General features: G+C 40.9%; 1 protein-coding gene across 1 annotated transcript in view; it reads right to left on the bottom strand.

Annotated features, from left to right (window-relative positions):
- The window catches only part of vps50 (VPS50 EARP/GARPII complex subunit), a 103,855-nt gene extending 89,635 nt beyond the window's left edge, over nt 1-14,220 (bottom strand). The window contains exons 1-4 of the mRNA XM_073463481.1: nt 14,139-14,220; nt 13,555-13,623; nt 4,924-5,046; nt 3,943-4,014 (exon numbers count right to left, since the gene is read on the bottom strand). Coding sequence (XP_073319582.1) covers nt 3,943-4,014; nt 4,924-5,046; nt 13,555-13,623; nt 14,139-14,171 — 297 coding nt within the window. The 5' untranslated portion in view covers nt 14,172-14,220. The remainder of the gene's footprint in view (nt 1-3,942; nt 4,015-4,923; nt 5,047-13,554; nt 13,624-14,138) is intronic.
- Nucleotides 14,221-14,947: the final 727 nt, after the last annotated feature.

The raw sequence follows: 14,947 nt of genomic DNA, 5'->3' as shown, positions 1-14,947 counted from the left end.
AAACATGCATGCAGTAAGTATAGCTGGTAAGGGCAGTCCAGGTTTTGGAAGAGATGACTTTGTCATTGTGTCAACATTAACAAAAGCTTTTTCACATTTTGTGTAGATCAGAATCAAGGCAACAACACACAAATGAACATTGCATCTGGACCCTTGAATTTTTCGCATGAGCCGCAGTTTTGCTGCACAAAACAGCCATTTGCCATGAGCCTCTCCCAGCAAAAGTCAGAGATGCCAATTAAGCTTGGATACTGTGGCGGAGACATAAGGCAGTTGGTCTCTTCTCTTATATCAGAGAAAATCTGTTCTACTCTAAAGCAATTGACTCAGGAGATGGGAAGAAAGGGAATTGGGGGAATATTTATGTCAACATGTGTCAGCACAGCAGGAGTGAAGCAGGAGTGAAGAAGGAGTGGCAAACAGCGAGTCAAGCACATCCAGTACACAAGGTACAGTACTGTACCTTTTCTCGCTTTTATGTCATTTACTCACGCCCCCGCCAGTGCACACATACCTACTGTACATCGACCTGCTTTAGAGCTTTACTAATGGCATCACAAATTAAATGTGTGAGACCTTCTACGTCTTCTGCCAGGAGGAAAAGCCGACACACGACAGCCCCATGGTGAGTAATTTGAGTACCTTTTTCAGAGGGCTCTGCTTTATTTCACACACTGACGACTATGTGCCTCTGTAGGCTTGCGGGTGTGTGTGTGTGTGTGTGTGTGTGTGTGTGTGTGTGTGTGTGTGTGTGTGTGTGTGTGGGCAGCAGGAGACTGGCATTTGTTTGGTTAACCGCAGCACATACACACATCATACTGTACACACGTGGTTTCACAATAAAATATCTGATTTAAAAAAATGTGTGAATTGTCAAATTAATTCTGACTTAACACCTACACAAGGTAAACATTCAGCAGCCCCTTGAGACTGTGCTCTGCTAGTGTATTTCAAACTTACTGGTATCTCATTTGTGATGCCAAAGATAACATTGATTTTGACCAGAGAGGAAGAACTCTCCATACTGAACCAAATCAAAGAGTGAAATCAATCACACAGGCTCCCTGTTAAGGAAACAGTGTTGTTTTGCTAAAATAAAACAATAAATATTTTCACCAAACTTATTTTACCAATGAAACAGAGTCACTTTTTTAACCAGATGGGGTACATGTACTGTACATGGCAGGAAGCTCCAAGCTAACCAACATTTTACACTTTGTGTAAAAAAATATAAAAAAGGCTGAGTCACAGTATGTGCCTTGCATACTGTACTGCCCCAGCGTTAGCTAACTAGTGTTACTAGTAATGTTAATGTTAGCTAGCGTTAGCAATGTCAGGGTTATTAGCTTGAACATAACATGAAAAGCAACACACACACATTTAGTGGCTGAATGTTATCAATAATACCTTTAAACATATTAACTGCAAAATAAAAGAAAGTCATTATTCATTAATGGCAACATTAATTCTGAAAATGTCTGACTGATGAGTGGGATAGTGAGAAAAACACAACACACGCTTTATTTGTTGGTCTTTTCTGCTATAATATGTTCATACCATACACAATGCGGATTTGAGCTCACATTATTTTAGAGACAAGATGATGATTGGCAGAAAAAAGGCCAGTTTAAAAAAATTATGTAAACAAATCAAACAAGGTACTGCATATATCGCAGGCAATTTACAAAAGCCTCAGGGCGTCAGGGTAGACAAACAGGTAGAGGATTTGCTTTTATAGACTCAGGATTTGCAGGTTTGCATTGATGAGATTTCTGAGAGTCATAGCTGTGGATTTTCTGGTCTACGGCACACTGGACCATTTATCACGTCTATTTCAATGAGCCAGAGAGAGAGAAAGAGAGATAGGATATGTGTGAGCATACGTTTGTGTACTAATAGGCTTTACTAACTTGTAGGTCTCACCATGCCAGAGGCCACAAAGTCCTCTCAAATAAACAGACAGCTCTGTCGGCAACTGCCACAAATGTCAGAAGAAGGGATGTGTGGCAGGTATGAAAAAGATCTATCTTGGAGGAAATAAATGTAGCAAAGCACAAGGAAAAACAAAAGTAAAAGCTGAGGGATGGACGGAGACATAGGTGCGCGAAACTACAGAAGCTTGTCAGGAAAAAGTGTGAGAAATCAGCGGTGGACTGGGGGATCAGAAAGGAGCTGCTTTCTCTCCCCGCGTGTTTCTAAAAATAGAATCTGTTGACAGACCAGCTCTCCAGCCTGAAGCTGTGGGTACCTGACTAACCTCAGAACGACGGCTTTGCTGTCGCAAGAGTCTGATATCAGAGTTCTGGCACAAACTGTGGCCATGGGGTGTAGGTCAGAATCAGTCATCTGTCTTTTCCCATATCCCCATCTCCAAAGTTATACTGGTAGGCAAAATGTGGTCTGCACATCACAATATTCAAACGCATTCAATACTTCATACAAAATCTAATAAATATGGAACTAAGGCAGCTCCCAGGACATCATAATGGGAGCAGTTTTATGTATTATTGTAAAATATGACATTTTGCATGCTGTGGTTGTGGATCAGAAGGCACAGTGGATTTGCAATGGCAACTTTCTTTCTTTCTTCCTTTACAACGAGCAACCATGAGCATGTTGTTCTTATGTAGCTGGACAAAGACACTATGAAAATCTTCAAATAGTCTGTGAAAAAAATAGTTTTTAGTCTTTACAGCGATGACCATGGTAGTTTTTTAAACATCTTTTCAGAAAAAGTCTCACTGGGCACACTCAACACGTTGTTGTTGACTGTGCTGAGACATTACCTGGCAGGCAGACGGGATTTTTTTGGGCCGCCGGGCAAATTTCGATGTTACAATGAAATAATGGAGCCAAGACAGATATTCAGAGCTCTTATCTTAATGAAAACAGGCTTTTAAGTATTATTTTCCAGATGTATTAGTGTTTCATACTGTATGTCTGCAGTGTGCGCCGGTGTGTTTTTCAACGCACTTTTCATTACTTCCATTTTCCAGAGATGCCACTTAATGGTCCTTGAGGTGGCGATGTCTGGTCTGTCTGGTTTTCAAGCATAAGAATGAACTTTGAAGTTCAGTTTTTAACAGCATAAACAAAGTCTTTAAAAGAATCCATCTATGTCAAACTGGAACTTCTGCCTTTGAACAGAGGAGGGGGCCTACGACATTACTGTAAACAATCGCGCACTATACGCTACATATCTATAGTGGAGCAGCAGCAAAACAGGGAAAAGGTTTTAAAGACAGAAATCTGTATTTACAAAAGGAATAAAATGACAAAACAATTTTAAACGTAAGGTCAACTTCTTAGGTTTTTCAGATGCCCGCCCATATTAAACGGTCTCTTTGGCAGATAGAGAATTTTGGCTCATAAGTACATGAATGAATGAGCTTTCATGCCAACAAGAACAAGAAGTCCTAAAAGTGCTGAAGATGAAATTACAGCACCTACTGAACTCAAATCAACAAATACATCTCCACAACAACTGAGCATAAAGGACTGTACATATCAGGAGCCAAAGTCACATATGATGTTTGGTGATTAAAAACATCATTTTTCAAATCAATAAAGTTGTTGTTTCTCATAAAGATGTCAAATATCATCTAGTTTTGTGTAAAACCGCTCAGTGAACTACATCATCTCGAGATCAAGCGGGATCAAAAACCTATTGTCCTAAAAAAAAAACCTATTTGTCTGTCTCCATTCACTACCATACATGTCTTTTCCAAAATAAGGTCCCATGGTGGTCCTGAAGGGGCAAGACTCTCGCCTCTCTAAACCACACAGTTGAAAGCTGTGAAAAGAGCTACTAAATGGACTGCCTTGATTTTTATTATTTTAGTATTACTGAGGTCAGGATTGAACTTAATGACTCAAATAGTGTCTCTTGATTTTTACATCCATTTCCAGCTGGAAATGACACTAACATACACTTATACTTACTGCTGCCTGTTGTCTCTTCAGCTTGTCTCTGTACTCCTCCAGCTCCTGCAGGTTCAGCTCAGGTGGGAGTTTCTATAATCACACACACGTACACACATAGAATCAAACAACCTTATTGGTTGTTTACAATATATCATCCTACACTGGTGAAAGCACCTAAGACATTTGCAGACACATCCACAAAGACAGTCCGTAAGCCCCCCCTTACTTCTATACAGCTGCATGTCTACTGTTCTGCATAGTAAAGGTCACTGCTGTGTGTGTCAGACAGAAAAATAACCAAACCAGAACTATGACTGTATCCAAGTTCTGGTGCTCAGGGCCATAGCAGAGATTTCATTTATCTTGAGCGAGCTAATCTTCACTCTTGAGCATCTTAATTTTTCAAAGATATCTCACCAGGTATTTCAAAGGGCTTAAGCTGGTTTAACTGGTGTGACTGCAGATAGCTGCAGCTCTTCCTCCATTCAAAAAAGCCAAAAGAATTTGCTCAATAAATACACTTTGCCAGATCATAAGTCAGATTAGTCAAGAAGGTGGAGGACGTTATTTAGCAAACAGCAAACAAACTCTGCGAGGGAAAGAAGATATTACAAATCCATGGCCCAAAGGATGATAGGTAATTACTTTCCCCTTGACTGAGAGTCTCATTTCAGATGGTGTAGCAATACCAAGATAAATCTAATGAGATTTCACACCCTCTCTCTGTTGAGCGGATGCAATCCATCAATCGGGACGTCAATGGCACGCATGCGGCTCAGCAGAAGTGTAAGAGACAGCAGTTCAGGTGAGAGAGAGAGCTTTTAAGTCTGTCAGTCAGACGCGGTTCAAAGCGTAGGATGCCACATTTGTCCACATTAAAAATGCTTAATTACTGAAATGTGGTGGGTGTGATTAAATTAATACATTTTATGGAGGGAGCGTGGGAACTCAGGAGTCTCTCATTCAGTCAAAAATGTGTTCATACAGAGAGAATCTGACCTCCAGTTCGTGCTGCACCATGTCGAAGGAGTCGCTGGAGAAGTAAACCTCCTCGATGCTGTCGATGATCTCCTGCTCCGCCTGGGGGTCGATGGGCTGTTCCCTCAGCTCCCGCAACTCCTCCTAAGAGAGCGACACAAAAAGAGAGAGAGCATGAAAAGATGTCCTTGAAGTAAGCACTTTAGAAAGTTCCAGACACACTGGGACACAAACAGAAAAGGTCCAAAACAAAGAATTGCATCATTTCCGAATGAAAACAACAAACAAAATCTGTTATATAAACGTCAAGGAAGACGCATTAAAACTGGGGAAGATAGAAAAAAGGGTAATACAGGGGAAAAAAAGAGGAAAGACGCTAGGGGAGAGAACAATAAAGGCAAGAGAGATAGGATTAGAGTAACAAGAGGTACAGAGGAGTTTAAGGACAAGGGGAAGGGTGAAGGACAAAGTGATGAGAGAAGAGAATAAAAATTAGGTAGTGAACAAGCGGCAAGGGAAAGAGGTGGTGTGGAGTGGGAAAAAAAGTGGGAAAAGAGAACATTAATCGCAGAGTTTGGGAGAAGATTGCAGCATGTTTCGTTGGACAGCTGTCACGGGGGACGTCAGGCAGCCCTGAGAGGAAAAGACGAAAAGAAGGGAATGACCCAGGAAATAAAAAGGAGATTTCCCTTCAGAGGAACATCAGAGCCTTATTGATTAACATGCTGTGCATCCGTCGAGGCTTAATGCTGGAACGAGTCTTTTAGATGAAGGGTTTTTAACCCACATTCCTAATGAGCCGAGATATCGTCACAGCTCAGTAACAAAGCGACTGTGTTTGCAGTCTCAAACAAAGTTACTAAACAATAAATTAATACAAGAACAAGGCTATAGCTGTGTCAGTAATCCCTGTCTTTTTACCATATACATTGAGTGCAATCATGTGGTGTGGGAACATTTACATAAACGCTCCCTTAACAGGGCTGCAGGGTGCGACTATATTGGTCTTACGCCAAAAAGTCTGTGAAGTGCAACATTTTCATTTGTCGCGCCAGTGTGCCTGAAATTTTGTCACGTACTTGGATAGTTTATAAATACTACTAATGTGGTAGAATTCCATATATGAGCAAATGTACAAGTACGATAGCCATCATATGGTATACCTTGAAAACAGTACATTGCTGCAACCCTACTTTGTAGCGTCCATGTTATCCCATATTGCGACTTAAAACCTCATGAACACAAGGAAGTTGAAAGAACAACTTCCCAACATGCGAAAGAGCCCATCCAAGGAGCAAAATATGGCATCCCGTGTACAGAAACATATCATGCTAAATGGCTTCACATTGGAAATCCTTCATTTAAAGCAATTGCTGAGTCAAACAACTTCTTTGTGAGGAATCAATACATTCAGGCATTAGCACTAAAAATAGACAGCAGGCTTGGGAACAAGTCGAACCAGAATAGATGTGGAATTAGCGGACATATACGCCCCTATATGCATCCACAGCCCTATTAGTTAGATGTATATAAACCTCTATTAATCGCCTGCACACATCATCTCATATAGACTTCATGGGATAGCAGACGCTGATCAAGAAAACCTTGTTACACACCTGCCTAACCACTAATATTTTCCCAGCTCCTATCAGTGAGAAGCGTGCAGCAAAGCGATGAAGTGTGCCATCCACCCATGTAACTGAATCTGCTCCTGTGGGTGAGAGTGTCTCTCGCTGAGTGACGTTTATATCAGGCACCGCTGCTGTGAGTAAATTTAACATCCACAGTCAAATATAGCCTTGTTTAATTCAATTACACAAAAAGAATCCCTTTTATATACCATACATAAATTTAAACGAGGCAAATAAAGAATCAAAATGCCTGCAAGGGTCCTTCTGGGCGTGTGTGCTTGTTGCCACGTTTGAATCAGGTGAAGAAGTGAGCAGGAGCCTTGCGGGGGGAACGCGTGGGCGAGTGCGTGACATTGCAAAGGAGGGGAGGTGGTAGGAGATCACGCTCTGCCATCAAAAGGGTGGGTGGGAAAATCAGCTCAAATGAGAGAGAAAGCAAAGAGGGGAGGGGGGAGGGGAGGCTGGATGACTCATTGATAGCGAAAAGTTAGAGCAGAAAGAAGAAGACAATGATGTGGTCTCTCCAGTCCGGTAGGAGCAATTCACCTCCCCTCTGTCTTTCTCTTTTCCCTCCATTTACCTCAGTCTCCCACCTGCAGTGATGTGAAAATCCTCTGAACACCTCTAAGTGAACACTTGAATTGAGAGGCTACCTGGGGTTAAATAATTCCCTTCCTCTCCTGTCGCTGTGTGGGCACAAAGCAAAACAGACGCCCCCACGCGCCCCGCGTGCAAATCCCAACATCAGCCGCTGTGAGGCTTTGATCAAATTTCACTTTGAAGGATGAGGGACACACAAACCACCCTCCGCAAATTAATGAAATTCTCGCCTCGTTGCGGAAATTAGAAATCTATTTGCGTCCAAAGTGTGATTCGGACGTTTAACGAGCCTTATCAAAAAAAATCAAAGTGGATATTTGTCCGGGGTGATGATTGAACGTGGGAGAAAAAAAGACAGGCGCAGAACAAAAAGGTGCTCAACAACATGGGGGCCCTCGATGCAAGGGGAAACTAAATAAACAACAGGAGGTTCATGGAAAATCCTGCGAGACGTTAGGACAGAAAGACGGCTGAGAGGAGGGCCAATAATTTCCGCTATGGAATCATTCATTAGATGAACAAATCAAAAACCCCTCATTGTAATCAGTGTTGAATATTTATGTGAGCCTAACTGGGTGTACGGCCTCATGTGCTCCTAAACAAGGGTTTAACACAGTTGTCTTGTGGGACATTAGGACATAATCACAATATCCAGGCTGCGACACTGCTGTCAGCTGCTGGGTTAACAGGTAATAATACTATTGAATTTTTTACTTGGAAGTCTTTGATTATTTTTTCCTCCACGGTCATTTTGCTCTGAATATCAATGAGCCAACAGCAAGCATTCTCTGTATCTGTGTTGTCGTGCAGTTGTTTCATTATGCGAGTGCATTATCAGGCTCTTGGAAGAATAATTAGACAAAAGCTTATCTCTGATTGGGTCACCTACGGCCACAGCACCTGTGAACTGTCAAAATGAGCTGTGTTCCCCCCTCTAGATAGCCTGTGTGAGCTAATGAATGGTTATCAAACATGCCATCTTCACAGCTCTAGCCCCAGTCCCCATCTTCAGAAAATACATATTGCACAGGAGGTACTCAGCCAGTCATATTCATCCTTAAACTTTAAAGGAAGTGATGTAATATTGAGCAGGTGAAGCACTCAGTCTGTCTAAATGAACACTTTTTTAAGACCAGAGTTCTATCCTCCTGATAAGACATAAATGGGGTGTTGAGTAAACTGAGGGTGACCCCTGCTGGTGGAAAGTGGTAACTGCATGTACCTCTAGCACCGACAGCAGGGTTGTAAGAGAAGCACCGTTTGCCACAGGGAAGCTGAAGCCTCCGGGGAAGCCTCCTGTTCTCAACATTCAACAGCTTTTTAGGTAAATATAACACTTTGCAGCATCACAGAGATATTTTGTACCAGATTGATGCAGAGCTTCACTGAATCACTATCGCACTTACATATGGGGCTGCATATAACAATTATTTCATTCGTGATTGGTCAGTCTAACATTTTTTTTTATTATTATTGAAGTTAGTGAAGAAATACCCATTGAAACCAAGGTGACTTCTTCAAATCGACAATATTCAATCAACTAGAAATTCAATTTACAATGATGTAATAAAAAAAAGAAAGAAAGAAAGAAAGAAAAGCAATAAATCTTCACATATTAGAGGCTGCAACAAGCAAATGATTTACAGATGCATGATAGACATTAACAAGAAATTGCATATATTAAATTATGTTATCGGCTATTTAATGGTACCAGTGAATTATAGCCAATAAAAATAGACAAAAATACAAAGACAAATTGCTTTCATGGACACAGACAAGGACAGCATTTTTACACAGAGGGGGTGGAGGTGAAGGAGGAGGAGGAGAAGGAGGAAGACGAAGGAGAAGGTGAAGGAGAAGAAGAAGAAGAACTGTATCAGCTGAATAACATCCACATCATGCATCCATAAATTATTGGGCATCATTTGTTTGAAAAATGACTGAAACTACTCAATTAATTGACAGATTGCTTCAGCTCTCCTTGTATCTGTGAAACAATCAGGTCCAAGAAGCTTTTTTTGTGGATACATCATTACATTGGTTGGAAAATAGAGGATATCCTGAGCCTCACTGGAAGTCGATACTGGACTTGATATTTATATGTTGAATTTAAAGATTTGATGATTGAGCATTGCTTTACCACACAATGCAAGATTGTAATTGATGTGGTTAAGAGACATATCGAACCACAACACCTGCTAAGAAAATCCTTAAAGTGACTAGGAGAGGGACGACAGCTGTGAACAGAGAGGATTGAAAGGGGGAAAGGGCGTGTCTGTTTTGAGTGTGGACCCACAAAGCAGCTTATACCACCTCAGCAACCCAGAGATTAACACAAGCAACAAAAACATCCAAGTGAGCTAAAATAGCTCAGAGCCATTTGGAGTAGTTCAAATAAAAAATACACATCTCAAGAATCTACCAGGATTGTGATTTATTTAAAGGTTACAGTGCACATTGGCTTTTGTTAGACACATGAAATGATAACACTTTCAATGTATTTCTATCAGTTCCCCAAGGGTTTAACTGCAGTAGACCTCTGTTTTATCATTAGCTTTGAGACTGTATCACAGGGAATTCTTGATTGAAGTCATACTTTTATTAAATCTAGGTCTTTGGCTCACCTCCAGATTTGCATGTTCGTTTGTAGAGGGCATTAGGTACACAGCAGCAGCAGCAGGGGGAACATTGGGAATCAGATTTTCTTTGAGAGAATGGTTTCACCTGAGGGTAAACTGCTGCTATAGTCAAGAGTCTGAACTCTGCATGCACATATGACCAGCCCGACATCTGTGAAAGGAAACTAACCAAATGCTCCACTTCGCCACAGAAACACGACATAACAGAAACCATATTATGCATTTGCATTCATATGAGTTCATTAACTTCCGTAGTCACCCAACAGGGCATACAGGAAGGCGTTTTAAAATGACTACTTCAATTAGACAGCAGCACTAGCTACACTTCTTCAAACAGACATCATGTGGAACAAAACAAAAGCTTCAGAAAATGTCAGTCACCACTTCCTGTTGCTGACTACAGTGAACCAAGGGAGGTATCTCCGGTGATGTCACAAGTAGAGCAGAAAAAAAGCTCACAAATAAATCAATAAACCCATGATCAATTAACTGATGAATCGTGAATAGATGGATGATTAATCATTGAATGATAATTCAAGCCAAAATGCCAGAAATTAACTGATTCCAGCTCTCAAATGTGAATATGCTCCACCTTCCTTTGTCTTATATGATACTAAATTAAATATTTACAAGTTATGGACAGTTTGCATAAAAAGACAAGACATTTTGAAGATGTCCCCTTGGGTTCCGGGAGATTGTGATATCTTACAGGCCAAAGAATTAAATCAGATCTGTTGTCAGAGAAATATCGTCAGATGAATAAATAATGAAACAAAAACATTACTTGCAGTCTTAGTCACAAAAGCTTCACATAACTAAAATAAAATTTCTGAGCAAGTCGGTCATTTTCCTTCTTTTTCTAGAAGGATTTTGACAACCACCACAGCATGGATGAGATCTTCAATGCATGGTCATGTGGCTTAGTTAGGAATGCAGTTTGTTTGTTTGTTTGTTTGTTTGTTTGTTAATGGAAGCCGTGTGCTTTACTCAGCACATAACATGTCTTACGGCTGAACCGTATTATGGACAATAATTAGAGTTTAGTGTTTAGGCTATAATTGTAGGACTGCAACTGACATTTATTTTTTCATTGATTAATATCTTGATAATTGTTCAGTTTATAAAACGTCCAATTTAGCGCAGGAAAAAAGCAGCATGACAAGGCTCCACGGTGCTGTTTTGGTCAAACATGCACCCGAAAAAAGTGCAACTAAACATTTTCATTGGTTCATGATGATGTGGCATTTCTCCTGGTCTCTTTTATTACATCTGCCAAACAAGCTTTGTAGGTCAGAGTACACTGCAGCCCTACAAAATTTCATTAAAACGCTGTTTTGTGACACATTTTACCTTTATAAAACAATTGCCGTTCTTTGTGATTTGGATCAATTTGCCATTAATTGTGCAGCCCTACTGTGAATGTGTAGAAAAATTGCCAAGTGCTTTGAATAAAAGTACCGTATAAATGCAGACTTCCCACTCACAAGATTCTACTCTACACTTACAGGCTAACTAGCATATGTTTATGTAATCCCTGCTTATCACTCAAACACCATCAAACCTTCAAGTCATGTCCAGATAATGTCTTGACGGCATCATTTGTCAATCACCCCCCTCATCAGTCCTCCCCCCTTATAGTGAGCCAGATGTTGCTGTCAGCTCCTGCATGGAGGATGATAAATGATGTGAGTCACGGCTACAATGGTTGTAAACACAGCGATGGTTCAATCCAGTGAGCATCAGATGAAGTATCATAATGACACACGCACGTAGTCAAGCACATTGGTCTCACTCTCCTACACGGAGCAGCGTGTTAAGTAGTGCAGTGTCATGGCATATTGAGAGGATTATTCAAAAAGGACAAGAGGTTTCGGTGCATATAAGGCCAGGCTGGCGTGGCTCCCATTTCATTTCCCTGAAAGCTGAAAGGCCCAGCAGCACAGTAAATAAAGTCAGCGCATAATATCACCAAATAATAAGCCCTGTGTTTTGGTTGAGCGCACAAAGGGCAGGTGTTTGCAGTACACACAGAAGACGCAATTCATCGCTGACTGTCAGTAGGCTGAGGCGCATATAATAAAGGCAACCTATACTGTGCTGCCTCATATCACATAAGCTGAATGTAGCAAGTGTAATAAGATTTACAGTAATTCCTGGGGCTTCAATTCCAGTGTGAACAAAGTCCCAGGCCTTAAACCAGGGTGTTTGATGTCTGCATATCCATGTTTGGCTACAGGGGAGACATTCATCCTATGAAAAGAAATCTTTCTTGAGACACTCCCTCTGCTTTCATTCAGGCTCTAATTACACCAGGCTGCTTATCTTATCTTATCTGACCTGTGTCATCGGCCTGTTTTCTGCAATAACAGGTCTGGCAGCAGAATTGTGAAATTGTCTACTAAGTATTAAAACAATATGTTACAATGGTCTGAAATCATTTGATTATTATTATAAAATGTTTGTTGTCAATCATGAGCCTGTGTTTGCCTTTTTATTGTAACAATAACCACAAGCACAAAACATAATACTTGTTGTGTACGAGCCTTTCAAAAGAGACAGCATGTGTTTATCACACACTGCTCTGTCTTTATCTTCTCTCATGACGACAGGACATGAAATAAGCAGATGAAAAGATATTTTTCAAAATTCTGTCTGCTTTCGCAAACCCTGAGGGATGAGTTGACAGAAAATCACTTCCTTTTAGTCTTATATTTTGTTTTTCAACCTGGGTACTGGCCACACCAGGGAGAAAATCCACTCACATGAAGGCCAAACAAGGGACGACAATCAAAACAATGTCAACCGTTAAAAGCCAAGTCGTCCGAGGGAGAGAAATTAAACGTCTAGTTGAATCGACCTGGCTGATATCACCGAGCACCGCCGATAAATAGAGTTGGTCACCTTCCAAATTGTAGTCAGCCCCCTTAATGGAAGGTCATGACGACAAGGCAAAGTCAAAGCAAAGGCGGCAACTAGCAGTGCATTGAGGCTTAAGTAAGTAAGTGGCTTTAGATTATATAGTGCCACGCTGCGACTTCACTCCATCCGCTCTTGACAAATTGAATTTGTACAAGCAGACGATGACAAATGCTTCCTGTGATGAAGTTTGACGGATTGCATTTTCAAACGCTGCCATGCCAAAATGCTAAAATACTGTAAGAGCAGACCGTATTTCACACTCCTGGAGTAAGGAGTGATGTGAAGGGTTTCCTTAAGTGAAATGAATGGGAGACTTCAGTTATTATAATTTAGTCATTACGGTCTAGAAAGGCCAGTTGGTGTGATTTAATTATGGTCATTTACAGGAAGAGGTTCAAAATGTAATACGATGCAGTCTGGCTCTTATTTAGAACCATCCTAAAACATTCAACCATGGTGCATCGCTACATTTGATATAACTGTGTCTGAGTTTGATTGAACTTCGCTTCTTTGAATGATATGCTTGGTCAAGTTGCTCAAAACTTCAAACACGAGAAGCAGTGCAGAGCATAAGATGACAGTCCATATATAAATGTGCAGATTTTGATGAGTGCCACTGTGTATTGCAAGGAATAAACGAAAAGCAGCAAAGATGTCACACAAAACTGTTACAGGAAGCATTCGGCTCCTCACACCTTACTACAAAATAAAATCAGTTAAACATAGCACAGGTAGCTACCTTCTATTAACTACCTGAATACATCATTAACTGTAATGAAATACAGTCAACTTTTATTACAGTGAGAGAGGTTGATTTTGTGGAATATGCATGCCAGCGCATCAATCACAGTATCATAGTTTACCTTGCTGGGGATCCTCAGGTTCTCCACAGGACTCAGGTCTGCCATGCTTTCCTGGGGGCTTTTCAGACCCTGTCAAAATAAGACTCACCGTTAAACCCACAAAGTCAAGGGAAACCAACGTTATTTCAGCTGTAACCTGGTCCTGTTGTCGCGTAGCTTGCTACTGTCCAGCCCACTGGTGCATACAGTAAAAAAGAAGAAGCGACAGGCAGATTTCTGAAAGCGATATGCTCTGTTGTGTCCATTGGTGGGTCTAACATTACTGCAGTGCAAGCTGAGAACTTCCCTAACCGCCCAGTTTCCACTGTGGTGCCCTGTTGTTGTGCTTGTCTAATGGTAAACACTTACAGCTAGGACGTAGGTATACCTGCCCCTACACGTGTACGTTCTTTCATGTGGGGTAAATAGTTCGTGGCTGTGATACGGTCGTTGAAAAACTGCCGTTACTCGGGCTGAATGTGCCCTTTAATGAGCCAGCACGATGAGCTGTCAAATTAGCCAGTTAGCTTAGCACGCTAGCTACCAGCAGCTGTCAAGAGACAAACGGCTCAGCAGCTCAGTCTCTGTGGACCTGCTGTGCTCACCTGCCGGGCCATGAGAGACTTGATCTTCTGCATCCTAAATCCGACTCGTGTCAGTGGACAGACGAATGAGCAAAGTTACAGTTTTGTTTTGTTGTCAACGATGCGCCTCCATCACTACGAGAAGGAAGCCATAGTTGACCGTCACGTGACTGGTACGGCGAGAATCGGAAGGTGCCAAAGCATCCTGGGAAATGTGGTTTTATTCAGAGGCTTGCTTGTTATTGTTGTGACAGGTGTAAAAGCTGGAAATAATTTGATTAAATTAAATAAAAAAATATAGAGGTTGTTCTAAAGAAACAAAAAAAGATATATATTTAAAAGTGGTGTAAAGCATTAACATTGTGTTACATGTATTACTGTCTCACACCACTGGATGGTGGTAACTTACCATCACATCACAGAATGCAAAGTAAAGCATGGTTATCTTGCCTCCCTGAAAACTGTTACTCTATTTCTCTAGTTTTTAAGGTGAGACATTTGAACTTTTTAAGTCATTGTAGGGAAAGCACATGGTCCTGATGTGGTGCACACCGAGATCCTTGCATGCTGTCATGGCTTATACTTGAATAGAATGGATAATTAATGTTACTGGCAACACGTATCCTGCTATGACAAGTCAAAATGTCTGTTGTGAAAAAGGCCCATAATTACTGATAGTTATAGTAGAATTAACTTGACTTATTTCTCTACAGAAATGTATATAATTTTCAATATTTACAGACATGTTGAAAACATTTGACCATCTTAGCAAATGTGATACATGATTATAAGTTGCAAGATGTATGAATTTGCCACCTGTTGAACTCATA

This window comes from Pagrus major, chromosome 3 (genome assembly GCF_040436345.1).
Source record: "Pagrus major chromosome 3, Pma_NU_1.0".
NCBI classification, from domain to species: Eukaryota; Metazoa; Chordata; class Actinopteri; order Spariformes; family Sparidae; genus Pagrus; species Pagrus major.
Note: the sequence above shows the minus strand (reverse complement) of the source record. Positions and strands in the feature narration are given on the sequence as shown.